General features: G+C 35.7%; 3 protein-coding genes, 1 long non-coding RNA gene and 2 pseudogenes across 10 annotated transcripts; 2 read left to right on the top strand and 4 right to left on the bottom strand.

The window, feature by feature from the left end:
* Window positions 1-1,123: 1,123 nt before the first annotated feature.
* Window positions 1,124-3,245, bottom strand: LOC104749583 (uncharacterized). Of its 2 annotated transcripts, none has more exons than XM_010471239.2 (7): window positions 2,592-3,245; window positions 2,251-2,303; window positions 2,119-2,158; window positions 1,963-2,040; window positions 1,733-1,846; window positions 1,561-1,640; window positions 1,124-1,467 (listed from the first exon to the last, which is right to left on the bottom strand). In XM_010471239.2, exons 1-7 carry the CDS (start codon window positions 3,120-3,122, stop codon window positions 1,374-1,376), a joined length of 990 nt encoding a protein of 329 aa, XP_010469541.1. In that variant the 5' UTR covers window positions 3,123-3,245; the 3' UTR covers window positions 1,124-1,373. The 2 variants fall into 2 exon arrangements, with proteins under 2 accessions (XP_010469541.1, XP_019093171.1); XM_019237626.2 differs by having other exon boundaries at window positions 1,733-1,810; window positions 2,592-3,235.
* A 1,574-nt stretch (window positions 3,246-4,819) lies between these two features.
* On the bottom strand, window positions 4,820-8,299 carry LOC104749581 (uncharacterized). Of its 4 annotated transcripts, none has more exons than XR_015584546.1 (11): window positions 8,145-8,299; window positions 7,492-7,820; window positions 7,260-7,331; window positions 7,065-7,146; window positions 6,900-6,991; window positions 6,252-6,810; window positions 5,973-6,131; window positions 5,789-5,863; window positions 5,547-5,628; window positions 5,355-5,412; window positions 4,820-5,197 (listed from the first exon to the last, which is right to left on the bottom strand). It is a non-coding gene; the product is annotated as an uncharacterized LOC104749581 (long non-coding RNA). The 4 variants fall into 4 exon arrangements; XR_015584548.1 differs by having other exon boundaries at window positions 5,085-5,197; window positions 5,379-5,412; window positions 7,260-7,369; window positions 8,145-8,296; XR_015584549.1 differs by lacking the exons at window positions 6,252-6,810; window positions 6,900-6,991; window positions 7,065-7,146; ... (1 more) ...; window positions 7,492-7,820; window positions 8,145-8,299 and having other exon boundaries at window positions 5,282-5,412; window positions 5,973-6,113.
* Window positions 8,300-8,548: 249 nt separating this feature from the next.
* Window positions 8,549-12,543, bottom strand: LOC104749582 (uncharacterized). 2 transcript variants are annotated; one of them, XM_010471236.3, is made up of 8 exons: window positions 11,988-12,543; window positions 10,893-11,387; window positions 10,630-10,795; window positions 10,495-10,545; window positions 10,218-10,400; window positions 10,039-10,132; window positions 9,288-9,961; window positions 8,549-9,191 (listed from the first exon to the last, which is right to left on the bottom strand). In XM_010471236.3, the coding sequence occupies exons 2-8, from the start codon at window positions 11,357-11,359 to the stop codon at window positions 8,808-8,810; spliced, it is 2,019 nt and encodes a 672-aa protein (XP_010469538.2). In that variant the 5' UTR covers window positions 11,360-11,387; window positions 11,988-12,543; the 3' UTR covers window positions 8,549-8,807. The 2 variants fall into 2 exon arrangements, with proteins under 2 accessions (XP_010469538.2, XP_010469540.2); XM_010471238.3 differs by having other exon boundaries at window positions 9,271-9,961; window positions 11,988-12,460.
* A 2,093-nt stretch (window positions 12,544-14,636) lies between these two features.
* LOC104753301 (protein RALF-like 20 pseudogene) lies at window positions 14,637-14,964 on the top strand (annotated as a pseudogene).
* Window positions 14,965-17,239: 2,275 nt separating this feature from the next.
* Window positions 17,240-17,791, bottom strand: LOC147925072 (protein RALF-like 17 pseudogene; annotated as a pseudogene).
* Window positions 17,792-18,049: 258 nt separating this feature from the next.
* Window positions 18,050-22,240, top strand: LOC104749579 (centromere/kinetochore protein zw10 homolog). Of its 2 annotated transcripts, none has more exons than XM_010471234.3 (14): window positions 18,050-18,790; window positions 18,887-19,024; window positions 19,134-19,307; window positions 19,462-19,623; window positions 19,748-19,978; window positions 20,059-20,217; window positions 20,297-20,389; window positions 20,506-20,601; window positions 20,779-20,907; window positions 21,011-21,088; window positions 21,168-21,326; window positions 21,405-21,534; window positions 21,644-21,726; window positions 21,893-22,240. In XM_010471234.3, exons 1-14 carry the CDS (start codon window positions 18,233-18,235, stop codon window positions 21,974-21,976), a joined length of 2,274 nt encoding a protein of 757 aa, XP_010469536.2. In that variant the 5' UTR covers window positions 18,050-18,232; the 3' UTR covers window positions 21,977-22,240. The 2 variants fall into 2 exon arrangements, 1 of the variants encoding a protein (XP_010469536.2); XR_015584682.1 differs by having other exon boundaries at window positions 18,082-18,790; window positions 20,510-20,601.
* The last annotated feature ends 246 nt before the right edge of the window (window positions 22,241-22,486 follow it).

Here is a 22,486-nt window from a genome sequence, read left to right as displayed (position 1 = left end):
AGTTTAGACAAGACATACTAAATTAGCCGTAGTAGCTAGTTTAACAAAATGTAGCTACTATTGATCATCTCGTTCTCTCCTTTTGCCTCTTCCATCTCCTCTTTCTAAACTGATCAACAATCCATACAAAGTCCAACATATAGGGAAAGAAAAACGTTATAATCTACAATTTTGGCAAACTGTAAAACGAAAGAATCAACCTTTTTATCAAACACAAATAAGCTCAAACTCTCCATTGACTTAGCCAAAAGGGTTCCGTACGTGTATATGTAAGTGTAGAGAAAGATAATGAAGGCCTAACTCAGTGATACTACAGTTCGAACATCATACCTGGTTACAAGCCAATCAAACCGAGACAACGAGGCAATGAAAGAGCTGACATATTCTAGGGACGGTACGCAAAACATCAACCCTCTCAACAATTCCCCAACGCTCAACTCCATCATCACGCTCTTCTATCACGATTTCCGCACACCAAATCTTCTTCCTATATTATCAGGATTCTGGTTCATATACCCTTCCCAAATAAGCAAGGATTTCCCTTCAACAGAGCCATTTAGAATAGTCCCAGCATTGGACAAAAATTGAGGAATATGACTTTGTGATTGGATAAGTTGGGTGACCATTAATGGATTCATGAATCTGACTTTCGAGAAAGATCAATAATGGCTATAGTAACTAGAAATCTTTATTCAATGGACACCATATTATCAGAGTAATTACAAAATGCGTATGCCAACAAATATCAAACTGGAACAGTCATCTCTGTCGTATTCAAACAGAAGTATCATTCTATATCATTTATGATAGTTTTAGGCTTTTAGTATCATTTCATATCATTTAGGAGTTGGAACTTGGAAGTAATAATTTTTTATATGTATAGAAGATTCAAAATGGCTATAATTCATGTGCGTGTGCTTCCAAGTTCCAAGGATGGTTGATAGTCTCTCAAATTATGATCGACCGACCAATTGGCACATGGTGATCGATCCAGCGCTCAGTACCCAAAACTAAAGCGAGAAAAGAACTTATAACCTCACGAGTAAACTCGAATATTAGACAACATGCATATACATAAAAATAAAAACTAAGAAGGTGCTCAGTACCCAAAACTAAAGCGAGATTAAAAGTAAAGAAAGAACACGAAGCTAAGATTAACATATGATAGCGCTATAATAAGTTATAACCATCTGAGAAAATTATGAGAGTGTTGATCACAGTTTAGAATCATCTACTAATGTGAAGAGAATCTCATCCAGAGATAATCTTTCTTACATTACACACACAACACACCTCTGGCTCTAAGGTAACCTTATGTCATTCCTAAACCAACTGCAAGAATATTCACACAGAAGTCCCTAACTTTTATATCCTTACTCGTTCCTGCATTGCTCTCCAAATGGTGGCAGAAGAAGAGCCAACCTTGCCTTGTACCTTGCGATTCTCTTTGACCGCTCTTCTCTCAATCTGAAAAACAAAACAAACCCGCAATTTTGTTCACAATTTTCAATCTCACTGAACAAACCACTTTGCTTTGATTGATATGTTGTTGGGACTCACCGAGCGCGGACCTTCTTAGCTCGGTCTACATGCCTTTTCAAAAGATCAGCTTCTGACAAATGTTTCACAGATTCCTCGTCCTAAAGTTCATCAAAGAGTTGAAGTAAATAATCAAACTTAGCATAACCCTTCACCAATAGCATTTTAGAAAATAATCAGAGAGACACGAAACCTCTTTGTCTTCTTCATTATTTGGTTCTTCAACTGAATCTTTTGGCAAACTTGTCTCCATCGTATCTGCAGGCAAAGGCTTTGGCAAACATGTCATTGTATCACTTCGCTGCGGCTGTACACAAAGTCATTAATTTTCCAAATGTACAGTCTATTTATGTCAAGAATAGACATATAAAATTCCAAAATGCTACATCATGGTACAGAGCAAAAGTAGTCATTGATGCAAACCTGAATTCCCTCATGAGCACCATTTCTCAACCAAGATCTACACAGTGAATATAATGAAGCTCCCTCTGATATTCTAACCTGAAAAAACATTTAAAAAAAAAGTAAGCAGATTCGAACGACAATACAAAACCATAAAAGATAAGGAAAAAGCTTCACCTTTCTTTTTCTAACAAGTACCAGAGCATCATCCCGGCTTCTAAACACCATACAAAAGAAACAGAAACATCATTAAGTTTCTTCAATTGTAGACTCTAATTCAACTATGCATAGTGGAAAAGAAGATAGTACCTGGCCTTTTTATGCCCAATATTGTCTAGAATTGAAGTTGGAGAAGGAGTAGCCTAACAATCAAAAATAAAAAATTCACAAAATGGAACCTCACATAAAGAACATACACAATGCAAACACTTGCTGAGATCTAACAGAAGTTACAACCTTTTCAAGTTAAGTTCACTAGAGACTCAGGTCCATTAACTACAATCACTAAGCTTTAACATAAACCTTTTCACTAACCACCACCACAAGCTAAAAGCTTTAACATATGAAACATACAAATCAATCTATTGCACAACTATGGAATTTAATACAAAGGAATCGAACTTATTTTAGTATAGCAAACGATTACTAACCCGAGGTTGCAAAAAATGAGGAACACCCTTCATATGACCCGACCCAAGTTGAGGAGATTGTTGTTGATTCTGAGGAAGCGGAGCTCTCATGTACTGCTGAACCATAGGATCCAAATTCGACCCAAATTGGCCATGGTGGTATGCATAAACTGGCCGAGGACGATACCCACCTGGACTACCCACTGGATCAGCGACAGGTCTAGCGGGTCGGGTAGGAAACCCTCGACCCGAAGAACCAAACGGGTATATAAGACTGGACGGGTCTGGGTGTAGGTGAGGCTGATGAGGCGAGCCAGCAACGGGATTCGAACGCCTGATCGGTAAGGGATGAGTGTAGTGATTTTGATGAGGATGAGGATAACGATGAACCGGAGCTATGGCTCTGTACGACGACGGAGCTGGTGGTGGAGGTTGAGACGACGGCGTCCTGACTGCGTTGGTTTGTGTCACCGGAGATTCGGATGCGGTGACGATAGGACGCGATACTGGTACAGAGACGGAGGGATTGGGATTGGGATCGGGGGTGGACATTCTCCGGTGGCTGGAATTTGATATCGGAGAAATTTGGGGAAAACGAATTAAAAGGGAAAGATTCAAATTTGGTAGCTTTAACTTTTTGTTTTTTTCTAGGACACAACACGAAGAGCTTGAAGTAATTCTAACTAGGGGATCGGTACATGAAGTTTTGGTTCGGTTTTTTTTTTGTCTATTCGGGTCCGGTTCAATGTGACTTTAATAAAATTTGAAATTGGAAATTTGGAATGATGTTTATAATCTACAACGTACACCATAGTATCATACAATAAATGTAAGTTAATAAATTTAAAAGAAATCAAGAAAGAGGAAATAAAGATTTTGATTTATTAGTTTTTTCACAAATAAAGATTTTAACTTACAACTAATCAAAGGTTTTTGAATATGCGGTTATCTACATATAGGCAGGTTATAAGAAGTTTGAGAATTTATAGATTCCTTTCTAATTGTCTATTACTGTGTACTGTGTGTGAGTGAGTTAACTTAACAAGTCTCTAACCCAATATAAATCGCAAATGTGGTAACAATGGATTTTGATTATACAAAAAAGAGGAAGCAATATTCATTCATTCAATCCAAGATTTAAAATACCACAGCCAAGGAATACGATATACATAAACTCCAAAACCAGATGTGCAAAAGTTTCAGAATCTACATAAAATACTAGATATGGGTGGCAGGGTGGGTATATTTAGCAGCACAATACAGGGGTTGATCATCATCTACGAAAAAAGATTCAAGATTCTGTTTTTGCAAGAGGAAAAAATCGTAATGCGCATCGAGTGAGTTTTTAGAAGCCAGCCCATCCAGCAGGTTGAGCTGTTTTCTGGTTTTCTCTCATCTTTGTGCTCCTGTATCTCTGTGAAGTGTTTCCAGAACCCATGGATCTTTGTGTTGCAGAACCAGAAGTAGCTGCTGAAGATGGTGTAGCAGCTTTGAAGGATTCTGTCTCGAAACCCCCATGCCTCAAAACCTTGAGTACCTGCAGCAGAAGCCGTTTTACTTCTTGTTCTCACAGACTGATTACTCGTACTATTGTTACCCTTCGATGCAGACTCCAACACGGGTTTCGCATCATCACTAAAGGTTGCCATGAATTTGGATCCGAGCTTTCAGTTGACCAATCAGATCTGTCCTTTTGTAGTTCCCACATACTTCCTTCCATCTTTTCTCTCTGTTTCATCAAGAACATGAGAATCATAAGATATACATTGATGCAAATTCGTCTAAGCTTTTAGATGAACAAGAACCAAGATGATAACAATACCGAAGGAGTTGATGAAACGGAATGCATCCCTGGAGAGGGTTGGTTTTGTGAAGAGTCTCTGCTTGGTGGTGATGGTGATGCACTTTTGGAGGCAAGTGTTTGTTTGAGATCCTGCAACTCTTGCCTCTGCGATCTGCAGATAGCATAAAGCTTTTCAAACTTAGCCGTTATCTCAGCCTTCTCTGCATTTGTTTGCTTCAACTCATCTTTTAACATCTCTATCTCCAGCTACCACAAAGCCTCTTCTTTTCCAGGTTTATTGCCAATAAAGACATGAATCAATCACATTTTTATCACTTTTGAAACTCGGCTACATTGCATAAGATTCGGCTATATTGCATAAAACTCGGTTTCCAAGGAGACTATCCAATTATATAATTTTCTTAAATTAAAAATGTTACAAGGTTTAGAATCAAATTAAAGGATATGTTGTCAAATCTTTCTTGTTTATTTATTTATATAAATTGTTTTGTACACAATATCATATTACAAACCTCAGTCCATAAACTAAAAAAAAAAGGAACAGAAATTAAGGAAGCAATGAAATGTGTGCAATGTATGTATGTATGTATGAATGAATGTATGTGTGTGTGTATGTATGTACGAATGTATGAATGTGAATGTATATTGAATGTATGAAGTGAATGTATGTGTGTGTGTGTATGAATGTGAATGTATATTGAATGTATGTGTGATCTAAACACATATTGCCAAAACGTGTATATAAGCCTCACTATGTCCATGCAACTCCACATCCATATATTATTATTGTTATCCTCATATACATCCAAAAAATCGGCAAGCCCTGGAATATAGAAACCAAGATAGTCAGTACATAAGAACTCATAAACTTTTATGAGAACCTAAGTCAGTTGAGTTAGATATGTACTTTTGAGTGCTAAAATCTATTTATGTCAGATCCAGATTCATATTTTTCCAACTGAAAAGGATTAGAGCAGTACACTTGGGAGAAGAGATCAACGTACGATAATTATGTCTCTGTGGTCCATTGCAAATGGCCTGAAATAAGCATAATCATTTCTCAGAAATACATGATAGTATATGCTTGTGATGAGAACTCAACAAAACTTACAATATAAGTTCAAAACCATCAGAATTCAAAACCAAACTCCTAATATGTTTAATCGAATTACCTAAGTCTGTTTCTTGCTTCATTTTTCGGCCCGTAGAACTTATCTCTCATGTTTTCTTACCAGCGGATTGAAGTGCTTTAAGCTGCAAGTTTAACAGCATACAATCAAAATAGTATACAATAAGTGAAAATGTATACATAGATTAACAAACACAATTGCAAATTTTCCTATGCATTATTACCAAAAAAAACTTTTCCTATGCATTAAGAATATAATCATGAGATCATTAAATGACAGCTTACAAGTGGGAGTTCATGGATGGCTTATAGTCTTCTTTTACTCTTTCTTCTAGACAATTTTGCCACTGCTTATAGGCTCTTTAAAAACAATGATAAGACGAAATGCACAAACTAATAAACTTTTTTTCTAACTTAGTTTGATTGGTTTGACTGTATATTGAATCAAGACAAGTTAAGAAAATTATACCTTTATCAGATTTGGTATAGTAGCTATGACCTTAAATCAAGCTGGTCTATATGGTTAGTTGAAATAAAATAATATTCCTGGGGAAAAACAAGAAATTCAACCTTGTGCAAGAGAAGTCATGAGGCTCTTGGTTTAGATCTGGTTGCAAGTAAAACCAACCTGAACAATAAAAACCAACCAATATAAATTTTAGATACAAACGAGATCACTTTGTATAACTCTCGCACATATAAAACTCTAGATTTAGCTAATGAAGAAGGAGAAGAATGATCATAGAACTTTATCCTTTTCTTTTCGGTAAAATTCGGTGAGGCTGGTATCAATGAATGGTCATTGTTGTAGCGACATTAATCACGATAGGACTTTGCCTTGACAGACGCTCAAAGGTCTCCATCTGTAATGGTTTGAACAATAACATAGAGCTGTCTAACACAACATACATGTTTTATCGGAAGAAAACAGTTTGTGAGCATAAAAGCAAGCAAGTTACCAAATAATTAAGCATGAAATCAGACAAAGAATCAAAGAAGCATGGAAGTAATGTATTTATGTATGTATGAATGAATGAAGTATGAATGTATGTATGTATGAATGAATGAATGAATGAAAGTATGTATGTATACGTATGGATGTATGTATGAATGAATGAATGCAGATATGTATGTTATGAATACTTGCATGTGTCATGTGTGTGTATGAATGAATGAATGCAGATATGTATATATGAATGCTTGCATGTGTCATGTGGTGTGTGTATATATGGATGGATGAGGTTTCTGAGGTTTCAACCCCATACAGAGTTCTCTGGTTTTTGAGGTTTCAAGATATACGACCTATCCTGCACAAGTGAAACAAAACACAAGTAATGTGTCGAAAACATAAATTATAAACAAGAAATGAAATTTTGAGAGTGTCAGAGAACCATACTTGATTGCTTCATTGCCATCGCTAAGTGTTGGAAAGTCCAAGAGGGCCTTGTAAACTATTCATCATCATTTGGATCAGCAAGTTTGATACAACTGCAAAATGTAAAAAATCAGAAAGTATGAATGAAATCAACTAACCTGCAAAATTGTGAGGGATAGTAACAACCTCATATCACATAGAAAACACAAAACAAAAAAAAAAAGTGGAAACACATGCTCTCCAATGCAGTTAACAGAATCCAACTTCGCTGAAAGAGTAAAAAACAGTATGTGTTCAAAAGATAGATCATAAAATTATTCACTAATTACAATACATACGCTGGTTATGCAAAGAGAAACTAACAGTAACGGGAAAACTCACCACTCTTAAGTTGTTCATCGAGAGAGATGACTTGACAAAGTTCAGATCAGACTCGATTCAACTCTACGCTTCCTGCATAGTTCAACCCAGAAGCTTCGTTATCAACTGACCTAAAATTTCCAGAAGACAAACAAAATAATCATGAAGGAGTAGACAAATAATCCTAGAAATCGTATTGATATGAACGTTGACATTCAAAAACCGAATCAATTCGATCAAATATCACACAAACCTTCGTCACCGCTCTCTCTAACGGCCATAAATATCTCAGGTTTATCTCTTCAGATAGCATATCCCTCATGGGATTAATCGTTGTAGAAAGTCACCAATCAAAAACCCCCAATCATCTTTCCAGTTTCGCGATCTGTCAAGATCAAATCATAAAAGCTATCGAAACGGTGGAGCAACCAAAACTATAAAACCCCAAATCAATTCGATAAAAAAACGCCCTCTGTAACGGCACGATCACCACCGCCGCTTCCTCTTGACGGAGCCTCGTTCATGATTCAGAAACCCATCAAACCCGCCATGGATCTTACCAGTCTCGCGATCGCTAATGATCTGTCAAAAGCCCCAAATTAAAACAAAATCACAAAAAAAAAAAAAAAAAAAAACTATTGAATAGGGAATTGAGAAAACAAAAACGATGAGAAATAACAAAATCAATTTGACTCGGGGGGATCAATTTGAATAGGTTAACGTTGGTGTGACAAAATTAAGTAACATTTAAAAAGAAACGAGAGGGCATAATAATAGTAACAGTAAAATCGAATCAATTATTCAACAGAGAAACACAAACCGGAAATATATATATGGAAGAGGAAGAGGATCATAGAATCATCAAAAAATGGAATCTGGGATCGATCTCTCGCTCATGTAACTAACCTTAATTAGAATCCACGAACTGAGGGAGAGAGAGAGAGAGAGAGACTGCAGACTTTTTCGAAAGGGGTAATTCAATTTTAGGGTTTCAATACATAGAGAGAGAGAGAGAGAGAGAGAGAGAGATTTTGTTTAATAAACGTTTTTCTTCTTCCAACGGGTCGATTTTGTTACCGTTTTATAGAAATTTTCGAATTTGAAAACGAAGAAAGATCACCAAAATTAAATTCCAGCTGTGTTGTGCAAGTAGTTAATTAGACCTAAGCGAAAATTATTTATTATTTTGGTTTAGTAACGGCCTGAAATCAATTTTGGTTTAAAACTTAAAACCATAATGTAACCGCCGTGATCCGTTGTAACAATTTTAGATTGGTTTGGTCTGGTTCCAACTTTTAAAAGACGCGACCTTTTTAGTTCTTCTAAATTCTTAAACCAATTATATAGCAAAATATGGTTTGATTTTTGATTACACAAAAGAGCTACGAGCTTGTTGAACACACACAACTCAGTAAAAAAAAAAAAAACAGATCTGTCAAGTTCCAGATGCTACATAAAAAAAATATACTTAGCAGCACAAAAACAGGGGATGATCATCATCTACAAAGAAGGATTCAAGATTCTGTTCTGGCGAGACAAAGCTGTTGTTGTTGCATCGATTGAGAGTTTTTAGAAGCCAGCCCATCCAGCAGGTTGAGCTGCTTTCTGGTTTTCTCTCATCTTTGTGCTCCCGTATCTCTGTGAAGTGTTTCCAGTACCCATATTTCTTTGTGTTGCAGAAGCAGAAGTAGCTGCTGAAGATGGTGTAGCAGCTCTGAAGGATTCTGTCTCGAAACCCCATGCCTCGAAACCTTGAGTACCTGCGCCAGAAGCCGGTTTACTTCTTGTTCTCACAGACTGATTACTCGTACTATTGTTACCCTTCGATGCAGACTCCAACACGGGTTTCGCATCATCACTAAAAGGTTGCCATGAATTTGGATCCGAGCTTCCAGTTGACCAATCAGATCTGTCCTTTTGTAGTTCCCACATATTTCCTTCCTTCTTTTCTCTCTGCTTCATCAAGAACATGAGAATCATAAGATATACATAATTCGTCTATGGGTATCTAAGCTTTTAGATGAACACGAACCAAGATGATAACAATACCGAAGGAGTTGATGAAACGGAATGCATCCCTGGAGAGGGTTGGTTTTGTGAAGAGTCTCTGCTTGGCGATGGTGATGCACTTTTGGAGGCAAGTGTTTGTTTGAGATCCTGCAACTCTTGCCTCTGCGATCTGCAGATAGCAGATAGCTTTTCAAACTTAGCCGTTATCTCAGCCTTCTCTGCATTTGTTTGCTTCAACTCATCTTTTAACCTCTCTATCTCAGCTACTAACGCCTCTTCTTTTCCAGGTTTATTGCCGCTATCTAGCTTCGTGGTATCAAAGTCAGCAACAAACGAGTTAAAGGCGTCATCCTTGGACACTCTTGTCCTGCTATTGGTTGCAGCAGGACTTGTATCCTTCTGAGAAACCGTAGTTTCAAGATCTTTATTTCTTTGCGTACCACGAGCCTCACCTCTCATAGGACTAGGCTTTTTGGGATGATGACTATCCACACGAACTCTTTCAGATTTAGATGTGTTACTGTTGTGGCTGTTTGGTTCATCAAATTTAGGCATGCTTTTGTTGTCTTCTGATACAACAGAGGCTTTAGCGTGCTGAGTCGCCCAAAAGGCACCAAGCGATCCTCCACTATCTGACTCTCCAGAAGATGGTGGTGGTGGCGGCGGACTTCGGCGAGGTCCTGAAGAAGATTTATTTGCTGATTTTGATACACCTGTCAAAATTCACAAGGATCAAGAGAAATCACATCTTTCTTTGAGAAGCTATCCAAAACTGTTTTTTACACTATACCATCATGGACTCCAGTAGATTGCATTTCAGGTGGTCGATCAGGTAATGACTTCTGTAAATTAGCAGGAAGCTGCTCGTTGACACGAAACCAGATCTGTAGATGGACATGTTGTTAGAGACATTGCAAGTTTCATCAACTGAGAAGGAGCAAAGAGAACAAAAAAAAGTGACTTTGTTACCTGTGTAATATCTGGTCGTTCATCAGGTGAAGCTTGAAGCATATCTTTGATGAGTTCCGTAACAAATACACTGTATTTAGGTGATTCTGGAATACGATAATTCCCATTTAAAATCTGCAGCTTTGATTCTCCATCAAATGCATTTTTAAAATAGCAAATCCGAAACAGGAGACATCCAAGAGCCTAACATTTTAGAGAAAATAAAAAAACTTCAGTATCGACCTCACTGATTAACAATGTGGACAGAAATTGAAAAAAGTGTTTCACATGACAATACCCATATATCGACCTTCTCGCTTATCATCTCCCTTCGAAAGAGATCCCACATCTATTGCCAATAAAGACATGAATCAATCATCATTTTTTATCACTTTTGAAACTCTTATAATCTGCATAGGAGCACCAGTCAAACCTCAGGAGCTCTATATGTTGGTGTTGTGTATTTTCTAATATTATCTTCTTCAATGCCCATCTCTTCTGCTCTTTCGAAAATCTTGTGATTTGTCGAAACACTTCCAAAATCGCATAATTTCCACTGTCCATCTGAGTTCAAAAGAAGATTCTCAGCCTTCAAGTCTCTGTCACCATTAACAACAAGAATATAACATCAATTTGTATATCAGCTTACTAATGTGAAAACAAAACAAAATCTATTAATACAACATGTATACCTACCTGTGAGCAACGCGTGGGGACTGACAATGCATTGCAAAGACAGCATTACACACATCTCTCAAAATCGTAAGAGCTTGTTTCTCTTCAAAGTAACCAGCCCCTCTATTCTCAAGCACATCCACAAGAGATTTACCACAAAGTTCCATAGCCAAAAGAGCTTCTTTTTTATTCCTCCCCATATCCAAGATACCATGTGCATAGAGTGTGACAACATTAGGATGTCCCTTGAGAGATTTCAGAACCGAGATCTCTTTCATTACAAGTTCAAGCGACTCTTCATCATTGCATATGATGTGCTTCAAAGCATATTGCTTTGACGCGTGGTTTGCATCTTGAGCTAAGTAAACGCTGGAGAAACCTCCTTCCGCAATGACGTTTCTAACCTGAACTTTTAGATTTCCTATCTCTAGATATCGACCTTCGAGACCCGCAGGTTCTTTCTGAGCAAACGGTTTAAACTTCCACATGTTTGAATCAGTGGAAGTAATAAGAATGCTGCATAAACATATAATCTGTTACATTCTAAACAAAAACCTTAGGAAAACATGCTATCAGGATCAATAGGAGATGCCGCAAATCAAATTTATCCTAATGAGATATACAAAGATAATGATCTGCTAAACAATTAGGAAATCAATCAACTAGATCTTGTCTTTTATGACCAAATCAGATAAAGTACTCACAGAGCTGAGCTAAAAGCTGAAACCCTGATCAGAGAAACCAGATCAATAGACAATAAAAACGTAAAACCAAAGGAGAGACTATTGGAAGCAAGCATATCTAATCTCAAATCGTACTAGATAGATCCTATAAAGAATCTGGCCGACTATGGTCAGATATGGTATCAAGTACAAGACTTTATCATCATCCAGAACAATCCAGCTCAAACCCACTTCACACTATATCTCTGAATCAGATTCTCCACAAACTTTTAACAAGAGAAGAAACACGATGAACATCTAACCAACGATTAACCACTAGGATCAATACAGAAATCTGAAGACTCCAGGATAATCGAGATCTCATCCTCTCAAATATGGAATCAGCAGATCAATCAAACCCAATCACAAGAGATAGAGTGTGTAAAAATAGTACCTTTACGAAAACCCAGATGCTGATCAAACCAAATAGAGCAAATCCAATCACCAAAAAAAAGCCTAAAATTCGAAATCAGAGTAGCTGCATCAAGATCTGCGTTCCCTTTTGGCGTAGAAAGGAGACAACTTTAAAAGTCGATTTGAAGAGAGAGATGTGATGAAGAAGAAGAAGACGAAAGCGGCAAATCCGGGAATACTAATAGAAAGGAAAGTGAGATAAGAACATTTTGGTTTTTGTATAATATAACCCCAAATAAAAGACGTGAACCTGATGAACGTGGACGTGACACTCCTCCTCCATACCTATTTTTTTAATTTTTGATTATTTCACATTTTTTGATTCAGATATGTTCAATGTACATGTATTATTATCATGATCACCTATATTATTATTATACGCTTACAGAGAGAGGGATACAATTTCAGATAACTTTTGTTGCAAATATAGAGATGATTTACACTTTCTGTTGTGTTCTAATTCTAGAATGTAGTTGCCATCAAAATAGATAGATGTTGTTTATCGAACTTTACTAGACATTATTTGGAAGCGTGTCAGACCTTATCCGAGAGAGACCCATAAGATATAACATGTGTGGGAAGAACTTACGTTCACCACCATTTCGGTATAACATATATGAGCCTTGCTCATTGTCAAAGTCTCAAAGAGGTTAATATCACTCGGAATTAGATAGACTTGCTTTTTTTTTTTTTTTTTGGCCTAGTAATATTCAAACATCTTGTTAAATAAATTATGACACGAGATGTCAAAGTGGGAAGAGACTCAATGGCACCTGCGCAAACATCTTCAACTGTCACTGCGTCAAGCCTTTGAGAGTCTCTAGCCGAAACTGTAGCCACCTTTTTCCCGTGAAATCCCTGACCAGCTAGCAAGAGTTTCTTGAGCTCAATAGAGCCATTGTTTAATTTATAGCGTACGTGTTATGCGGTTCGGTTCGGGTTCCTCTAAAATCTAAACCCACATCAAAGCATCTACATGCTCTCGTCACTGATGGGTATGCGTTTTTCACTAGTTTGCTTGTTGCTGAACTGTATGGTAAGCTTGTTGAGTCTGCTAAGATTCAGCTGGTTAACAAAGAAGATGATCGCTGTTTTGACTTTTGAGTGTGGGACTCGAGGATTTGCTTGAATCTTTGCTGCGACGAGTTGTCGAGTTCTTAATGAACTTATCTACCTATTTTTCTATATTTGAATATATTATGTGTGTGTTTATGCATATATAGACAAGTAAATGTGACGGATCAAAGCGGTTGATGGTATTGTATGATTGTAATAACTAATAAACCATTGTTGTTAGATTCTTGATAACATGGGGAGTACCCAACACTCTCAATTGGTAGACGACCAACGTTGTTCCCCTTTTACATCATTTGTCACGTAATCGGTTGCCGTCAAAAACAAAGACAAATATCCATCCATACATAGAGTTTCCTTTTTGGTTACATGTCTAGTTTCCTGGTTGTAATGGAAAACATATATATGTACAAGATAAATTTCAAAATATTCATGCTTCGGCAATGTTTTTTCTTTGCAAAATTGCAAAATCTTGAAAATGATGGAAACCTTAATAATGTAAGGATATTAATTAGTTTCTTTTATGAAGTAAACCTATACTAAATTTTTATTTGAATATAATAAAAGAACCATATTTTATTTAGCTGTTTTAGAGCCTCTAAATTATACTAGAAACAACTCTGATTATATATATACAGTAAAACCTCTATAAATTAATAATGTTGGGACTAAGATATTTTATTAATTTATAGTGATATTAATTTATTTATAAATTAATAATTATTATTTTATAGTGTAAATTAATAATTATTAATTTATAGATATATTTTTAATTGTTTATTTTTTAAAAAATTATGAATTGGAACAACTATAGCAAAATAAACTTTCGGATGTTATAAATTTTATGGTTTAGGAATTGAACTTGTAATATTTAGAAAGCACTATTTACAATAAATTACAAATATTATAGACAAATTGACTTATACACATGAGACACATAAATTCAAATCTATGAATAATAATATCAATTCTCCTATTTTAATAATCTGTCAAATTATCAAATTGTAAATGATGCATATCTAAAAATTAAAACTTTAAATTTAATTATTTGTATGACATGTTATAAAATATTTTAGAGATATCATTATAGGTTGAAAATACAACATTACAATTGTTCTATAGAATTGAGCTTTAGGAGAAACATACACTATTATATCAGTATATATATATATATTTACATAATTATTAATTTATGATATTATTGAGACCATATTATATAAGGAGATTTCGAAAAAATTATTATCTTATTATCTTATCGAATATTGTTAATTTTTACACTGGTCCGACTTGGGACCAGCAAAATTTATTAATTTATAGAGGTTTTACTGTATATATTTAAACGGGCAGTCTACATTCCATCATTTTGACTGTTTTTACACATTATCACTAAGTATGGTTCACCAAAACAATGCGCAACTCCAAGAAAACATCCAATGGTTACAAATGACTAAACCCATCGTAAACATTCTTTATTTAGCAGCAAATCCACGTTATATAATATCCCCAATGTTTCTTAGAAAAAAAAAGAAGTAAGGACATTAATTATTGAGGGAAAATGGTTATATCCAAGAAAACAGTTATACAATCATTCGCTCTTATGATTATTATAGCTATAGTCACGAGCACGACGGAAGCAAAAACCATAGGCAATCCAGCTATGCGAACAGATGAACCCAAAGGTTGTCCTCCTGGGTCTCCACCAAGTTGCAAGATGCAACCGGCTAACCCATACACACGAGGTTGCGAACCTAGTCATAGATGTCGTGGTGATTAATACGATAATTTTTTTTTAAATAAAGAAATAATTTTACACAAATATTTTTTTTTAATGTAATAAAACTATGAAATACCAAAATTTTGTAACTATTTTATGAGAATTTTTTTTTAAAAGTAGTAGCTAGTTGATACTAGTATAGTAAGCTACTGATATATATTGTTAATTGATCTATTGTGTAACCATTGCGGTGTATTGTTTACATAATTTAATACTTTTTTTTCCAAAATCAAAACTATAATTCATGTTCTCAAATTATTATTTTAATTCCTTAAATTGTCAACTATTTATAAATATAATTCAATTTTTTCTAACAACATATATTATGTGGTTTTGAACCGGATTGATGACACAATGACAACACTAATTAATAAAAGAGTTATTTGGCAAAATGATACGTTTTTGAAACATAATTATAAAAATGATACACTCACTATTTACAATTAGAAAAACCCACATTTTAACATTGTTGGACTGTTTTTCTTTTCTTTTTTGCCATTCAATAGTCTGTTTAATTACAATTGCTGTCTTGTATATTCCTTTTTCTCCATATTTCTTGATTTCTTAAATAATTGTTAATATAAACTTTTTTTAGAAAACTTCTTAGTAACAGAAAATTCTATATTTTTTTCTTGACAATTTGATATGAATTTTAATTAATAATTTTTAAATTTATTATATACATATTTTATATCCGTACACTTTTTAAGTGTACAGATGTCTATACACCTTATTAATTGTACAAATATATGTACACATTATTAAGTGTACAAATACCATTTTTACAAAACCATTGTGGTGTTACAAACCTCTGAAATCCTAAAAAATAAATAAATTACATTTGTACACTTAATAATGTGTATAGATATTTGTACATTGTACAGTTAATAAGGTGTACAAATACAAATATTGTCGGATAGTTTGAATCTATCCAATAAGTTGGAAGGTTTAAACCGTACACAAATTTTGTTGGACGTTTTAAATCTCTCCAACATGCTGGATGGTTTAAACCATACTCAAATATTGCTGGACAGTGTAAATCTACCTAATATGCTGGATGGTTTGAACCATACACAAATATTGTTGGACGAGTTGAATCTATCAAATATGTTGGATGACTTAAACCGTACACAAATATTGTTGAACGGCATGATGAATGGTTTGAACTGTATACAAATATTGATGGATGGTGTAAATCTATCTAACCTGCTAAATGATTTAAACCGTATACAAATATAGATATTTTGAATAAAATTATATTTGAAATCATTAAAACAAAATGTATATCAAATTATAAAGAAAAATACATAGTTTTTTTGTATGTAGAAAAAATTTGGAAACAAAAAATATATTAATAAATATTTGAATAATTAGGAAAAGTGGATTATAATGAAAAGAAAAAGAAATAAAAATATTAATAAATATAGAAAGAGAAAGAGAAAAAGAAAGAAACCTAGAACAAAAAAAAGACATCCAAAAAAATCAAGGGTCTCATCCATTTTATTTCTTTCCTCTGTCCTCTTTTTTCCCTCTTTCCTCTTTCTTTCCCAAATAAATCGATGGGGGCTTTTAAGTAAAAATTGTCAAATGCCCATGACCCATATAAATTTTTATCTCTTATCATTTCTATCTCTTGACACCCACTTTCTTCAATTGTAAATAGTGACTGTATCAAACTTAGAATTAAGTTTGAGAAACGTACTAAACACCAAGAAACCCTTAATAAAACAACCAGGTTATATATTTCATGGTCGGGACTCAGGAGTAAGCCGAAATAAACAGAAAGGTTTAAAAATTTAATAATGGCCCTGTTCGTTTACTAAACGCTACGATAGCGGCAGCGACAGATTGGAAAATAGCAGCACTATTAAACGACATTGTGGGCTTGAAAATTACAAATCTAGATGAGTCGCGGATGACACCTGATGAGCCGCGACAACATCACATCGATCGCTGGAAACAACAGCGACATGTCAATCTTCATCAGCGTTCATCATCTACGACACTTCTCTGTGTATTCTTCTCTCCGGCGACACTATTTTTCTTCTTTACATGTCTCTGTCGCAGCGTTTAGCAAAAGGACACGGCCGATGTCTAAAAGTTTTGAGAATCCTTCCATAAGTTACGTGGTGTGCTAGAAACTAAGTATAATTGGCATTGCAATTACACATGGTAATGGTAATGGTCCTGTTATTCGTTATATAAAAGATCAATTTTTCTTGGTGTAATTAAAATGTACATAAGCTTGTGTTAATTATTATGTGTGGTAGTTTTCTACACAGTTTCAAACAATGAGGTATCATCCCATATAATCTCTCATCATTATAAATTAATAATCAAGAAATATGTGATAATACGTCATTTACTCATTTTATCCAAGAAAATTAGAAAGCTAGTTTATATAATTAAGGCAACAGGTTAACCTTCTTCGGATCACAATCTCTCTCATTTATATAAGGAAAACGACGAAACTTGAGAAAACAAAATGAAAACGAAAAAAAAAGAAGAAAGGTATAAATAACGAATTATGAACCATGCATGATCGATTTCAAGCATATATCCTCATCTTGTTGATCACTTTGTAAACATCATCCACGTCATCGTCGTCGTCATCTTTCAGTACCGCCTGATCCACACGCCGCTCGTTATCGTCCCCAAGGCTACCATCGCCACCGCCACATCCTCCTCTGCTGACGTCCGCAGCAGCACCACCAGAGTCGACTCCTCTCATGAAGACATTGCATAAGAGAAGTGTCAAGAAACAACAGATAATAAATTCTCTAGATGCAGCCATGGCTCACACACTTTTGCTTCTCTCTCGCTCTCTAGCTCTCTCTTCTCTTGTCTTTGTCTGAAAAGCAAATTACAATATAAGATTAATCGAACTAATCACTTTAAAAGCTTTTTTAACTTGTTCTTTTATTTGTTATATGTGATCTTTTGTTATGTCTTTCTCTTACGAATGATGCTTGTATATATAAGAAATGGAATTTACTATTAAAAGGAGTAGTGAGTTTTCTCTTGCGCTGGTCTTACGGCTGAGTAACTGTTGCAGTCTTTCAAAAAAAAAAAATTTCTTTCTTCCAAATAAAACTTATTCAAATTTGACATAAAAACATCGATAGCAAATAGGGGTGGGGGGGGGGGGGGGATAGGGAAATATATGATACGTACGTAACGAAGTGACGGGAAAAATAACAAATGATATGTTTTCCAATGAAGATTTGGGCCTTTAGCCTAACATTTTACGATTTGATAGGCCCAATAGTAGAAGTAAACGTTTCATATCGTATTGTATCTATCCAACTAATAAGATACATCGTCACCGCCAAATCTCTCACGACCTCCGACGAAGACGACCACCGTGTGCCTCCGTCATGCCGGAGATCGACGCGTTGTTTGAATCGATCAATGTTCGGGACCTTCTCGCCGGACATGATCTCAACGATCCTACCACTCCGTTATCGGCGCCGGATCTCCGCCTCCTCATAAACCGCTTAGAGTCTCATTCCCTACGGATCAAGTCCAAAGTTCAGTCCTACCTCGTCGCTCATCACTCTGATTTCTCGGAGCTCTTCTCTCTCTGTCAAGACGTTGTCTCGAGGACTCGGCTGATCTCTGATGACGTCTCCGACGTCCTACAATTGGTTTCTGACCGTCCGATTGATGTTGAGATTCGTAGTGTAGTGGATGAGATAACCGAGAAGACCAAGGAAGTGAAGTTGAAGAGAGAATCGCTTGATTTAGTGAGTGCGATCGTGGGAATATGTGAGGCATTGCAGGAAACGAAGGAAGCTTTGAAAAACGGACGTTTCAGATTCGCCGCTGAGGGAATCAGCGAGTTGAAAATTGTATTGAGGATTGGTGAAGAGGAAGATGGAGAACCTGTGGCGTACGCTTTGCTTAGGAAGGAATGGTCTAATTGCTTTGACGAGGTGAGCATGATTCGAATAAATGTGAAACCTTAGTTTAGCTCAGTGCCAATGGCTAGATTGGTATCTATAATCTTCAAAATTGCATCCACATTTCAGATTCAAGAGGTGCTTGCAAAATTCATGGAGAATGCAGTGCGTTTCGAGCTAGAGTCGAGTAGACTCCAGATTAAGTATCAGCTAAGCGTTGGTGAAACTGCTGGAATCGCTCTTAGTACTGTTCTCGAGGCTATGGAGGTGTGAATTTATGATTTCGCTTCTATATATCTTTGCAATTTCAATACTTTATTTCTGTGCTGAGTCATTTTTTTATCATCTGGCATTTGGCTGTTCTGATTATATCTAGGTGATTGGAATGCTAGACTATGGGCTTGCGAAAGCAGCTGACTCAATCTTCAAGCATGTCATCACCCCAGCTGTAACTCATGCATCTACCTTTACCGCTGTGGAGGATTTAAGTAAAACCTCAGGGGAAATAACTGAAGCGACATTAAGGCTCAAGAAATCCTCAGATCACAAGGTAAATATTTTTCTGGTATAGATGTGTTCTGGAGGAGCCTCTATCCATCTCATGGTTTTTTATTTTTCTGTGGCCTGTCGATTATGTGCTTCTTGTATTTTCTGCATTGGTCTATGTCTTCTGAACCATTATATACTTACCCTCTTAAATGCAGATTGAAGATGTGGATGGAGATGCAATATATTCAGGAATTCTTAAGGTTGTTAAGTTCGTTTGCAGTTCCTTATGCTTTGGAAACTCTACATGGATCCATTCTTTTGGGAGATTGACGTGGCCGAGGATATCAGAACTGATCATATCGAAATTTCTTTCAAAGGTTTGCTTTAAAAGTTCATGTAGTTGTGAAATCATGTTGATTTGTTACAAAGAGAGAGCACTCTTCTCCATTGAACTTCAACTGTTGTAGTCTGCTAAAAGGTTGTTGTTCCCTTTGGAGTCAGGTTGTCCCAGAAGATGCTTCAAAACTTGCCGACTTTCAGAAAATTATCGAGCGGACTTCTCAATTTGAAGCAGCTCTTCAGGAATTGAATTTTGTTACACCATCTGATGCAGATAGTAGGCTCAGCAAATATGCTGAAGATGTGGAGGTTCATTTTGCATCGAGAAAGAAGATAGAAATTTTAGCAAAAGCAAGAAATTTGCTGTTGCAGTGTAACTTCACGATTCCCCAGGTGGAATTTGATTAGCATCATCATCATCGTCATATTAACCTTCTCATGTTATAGATCATGATTGTGAAGTCCTTTTTCAGGAAATTGCTATGAGGAGTGCCAATTTGAAGTCTGATGGTGTGGAATCTTTAGATGTTAATTCTTCCAAGCACATCGTTTGCTTACTTTTCTCCTCTGAAAGGTGTGTGGTATCTGAAGCTGCATCCCAACTTATGAATTTGGTGCATAAGACGCTTGAGGTGGCTCTTTTCAGACTTCTGCAATTTAATCTGAGCATTTTCCAGTCATGGTTGGGATAATAAACCCATTTTTATACAGGATGTTTGTGTATCTTCTGCAAGGGTTGCTTCAGAGTTCTACAACGCTGCTCGCGATTCTATCCTTCTATATGAAGCTGTTGTTCCTGTCAAGGTCAGTGAAAAAAAAAAAGTTTCAAAGAAGAATCGACAACTGAATTAGTTGAAAATCTCTCACCAACTTGCGCAAGTTCTTATCTTTATTTTTTCTTACTTTCTCGAAATATGAAGCTAGAGAAACAACTCGATGGCATCAATCAAGCTGCTGTTCTTCTGCACAACGATTGTCTATATTTGTTCGAAGAGATACTTGGATTGGCTTTTGAGGTATGAACAAATGTTTTAAACAAAAGAAACTGATCTTTGGAAACATCTCTCTTTGGTTAAGAAATTCTCTTCTTTTTTTTTGTTCAATAGACATTGTCTTTCTAAGCAGCCTTATTCATTAACAGGTGAAAATTATAATTCCCCTTTTGCTGACTATATCATCAATTTTGTTCACAGTATCGAGCTAGCTTCCCTAGCTCCATCAAGGAATATGCAGTATTTGCTGACGTAGCCCCAAGATTTAAACTGATGGCAGAAGAAGTTTTGCAGAAACAAGTTCATTTAGTAATTTCGAATTTGCGAGAGGTGAATATGTGTGGAAAAAACTGTGCTTAAAGCTTACAAAGTAATCTTGTGTGAATTTTATTGAGTATTGATTCCTTGTCTAACATATTGCATCTATCATCAGGCTATAGACAGTGCAGATGGATTTCAGAATACTCATCAAATGAAACAATTTGAATCTGCACAATTTTGCATTGAGCAGGTAAATGCTCAGATTTGAATTGCTTGCTTTTTTTTCTGACCTCCTTCTTAATTATTAACACAATGCAATTGTTTTATAGGTTGTCTTTAGTCTAGAGAAAGTGCATATGATATGGAAGCCAGTGTTACGACCCAAAACTTACAAGCAAAGCATGTGCGTAGTTTTGGAGTCGGTATTTCGCAGAATAGCCAGAGATATTCTTCTTCTAGACGACATGGCTGCTGATGAAACTTTCCAGGTATCTCTTTGCTAGTCGCTTGTGCAATGTTATTGTCTAACTGGCTATTGAATATGTGTTTTGCTTATTTCTTCGCAGCTACAAAGACTGATTTATCTCATGTTGGAGAATCTATCTTCTTTACTCGATTCACTGAGATCTGCAGACGACACTTGTCGTCCTCTTGATGATCTCATACCATCTTTGCGCAAAACTCGTAAACTGGCAGGCATGTCTTATCTTTCTTTTGTATTTCCCTCAGTTTAATGGTAACGTTGCATTGGCTAAGTGAAGTTTTCTCTTACCATGGCTTTTTCTTATTGTTTCTCATTTCCCAGAACTATTGGATATGCCTCTCAAGTCTATAACTTCAGCTTGGGAAAGTGGCGAGTTATCTAGTTGCAATTTCACAAGAACAGAGGTACAATGTTTTAAAATCGTTTTACCTCATTGAAGACATCCTAATACTAGTCGATAACAGCTAGATTGAAAGATAGACATCTGGATTTAAGTAATTTTCTTAGGTCAATTGGATCATGGTTAGTGGTTTTGGAGATTCTGAAAGCTTAGAAATGTACTTGATGCAGGTACAAGATTTTATCAAAGCTATATTTACAGATTCGCCGCTGAGAAAAGAATGCTTATGGAGGATAGACGACGTTAGCCAGTAGTTTGGAAACGGCAAAACTTAAAAAACCCCCTTTTAGATCTGAGAAGAAGAAGCAAGTGAGAGTCCTAGTGGCAGAAGAGCCATGCTTGAGGTATACTTCTTGTATCACTGACGGACGAAACACTCGTGTAAGAATATGTAAAGAGAATTTTAGCTGATACATGGTTGGAAACTTTAGGCTTAAAAAGCGTGTGCCTGATTTTGTTGTACATGAATATTTTACATTTGGGCTTTATATTAAAAAAGAACAAAAGCTCTGGGTGCACTCTTGTTATTGTCACAGCATGCATATGCAACAAAAAAAAAAAAAAAAAAAAAAAAAAAACATTATGGGTAAACGAATATTAAAAACAAAATTCAAATATCCTTTTGGTTTGATCTAAATTTGTTTAAAATAAGAATTATAATCTGGTTCACAGTAAAGCTTTTTATGTTTTGGTTAAAAATTTAAAATCATTAATTTATGAAACAACATACACTATGATGGCCTCTACCAACGCAACACATTAGA

This window comes from Camelina sativa, chromosome 16 (assembly GCF_030686135.1).
Source record: "Camelina sativa cultivar CO46 ecotype springtype chromosome 16, ASM3068613v1".
Lineage (NCBI taxonomy): Eukaryota > Viridiplantae > Streptophyta > Magnoliopsida > Brassicales > Brassicaceae > Camelina > Camelina sativa.
This window is presented reverse-complemented; position numbering and strand designations above follow the sequence as displayed.

Coding starts and splice junctions, on each gene's coding strand:
- LOC104749583 (XM_010471239.2), bottom strand. CDS start 3,122: ATGTCCACCCCCGATCCCAATCCCAATCCCTCCGTCTCTGTACCAGTA. Junction 2,159..2,250: donor ATTGGGCATAAAAAGGCCAG/GTACTATCTTCT, acceptor TATGGTGTTTAG/AAGCCGGGATGATGCTCTGG. Junction 1,847..1,962: donor GTGCTCATGAGGGAATTCAG/GTTTGCATCAAT, acceptor CTTTGTGTACAG/CCGCAGCGAAGTGATACAAT.
- LOC104749582 (XM_010471236.3), bottom strand. CDS start 11,359: ATGTGGAAGTTTAAACCGTTTGCTCAGAAAGAACCTGCGGGTCTCGAA. Junction 10,546..10,629: donor CAACATATAGAGCTCCTGAG/GTTTGACTGGTG, acceptor TATTGGCAATAG/ATGTGGGATCTCTTTCGAAG. Junction 9,192..9,287: donor CCGTTTCATCAACTCCTTCG/GTATTGTTATCA, acceptor TTGATGAAGCAG/AGAGAAAAGAAGGAAGGAAA.
- LOC104749579 (XM_010471234.3), top strand. CDS start 18,233: ATGCCGGAGATCGACGCGTTGTTTGAATCGATCAATGTTCGGGACCTT. Junction 19,025..19,133: donor CTGTTCTCGAGGCTATGGAG/GTGTGAATTTAT, acceptor GATTATATCTAG/GTGATTGGAATGCTAGACTA. Junction 19,979..20,058: donor GTAACTTCACGATTCCCCAG/GTGGAATTTGAT, acceptor GTCCTTTTTCAG/GAAATTGCTATGAGGAGTGC.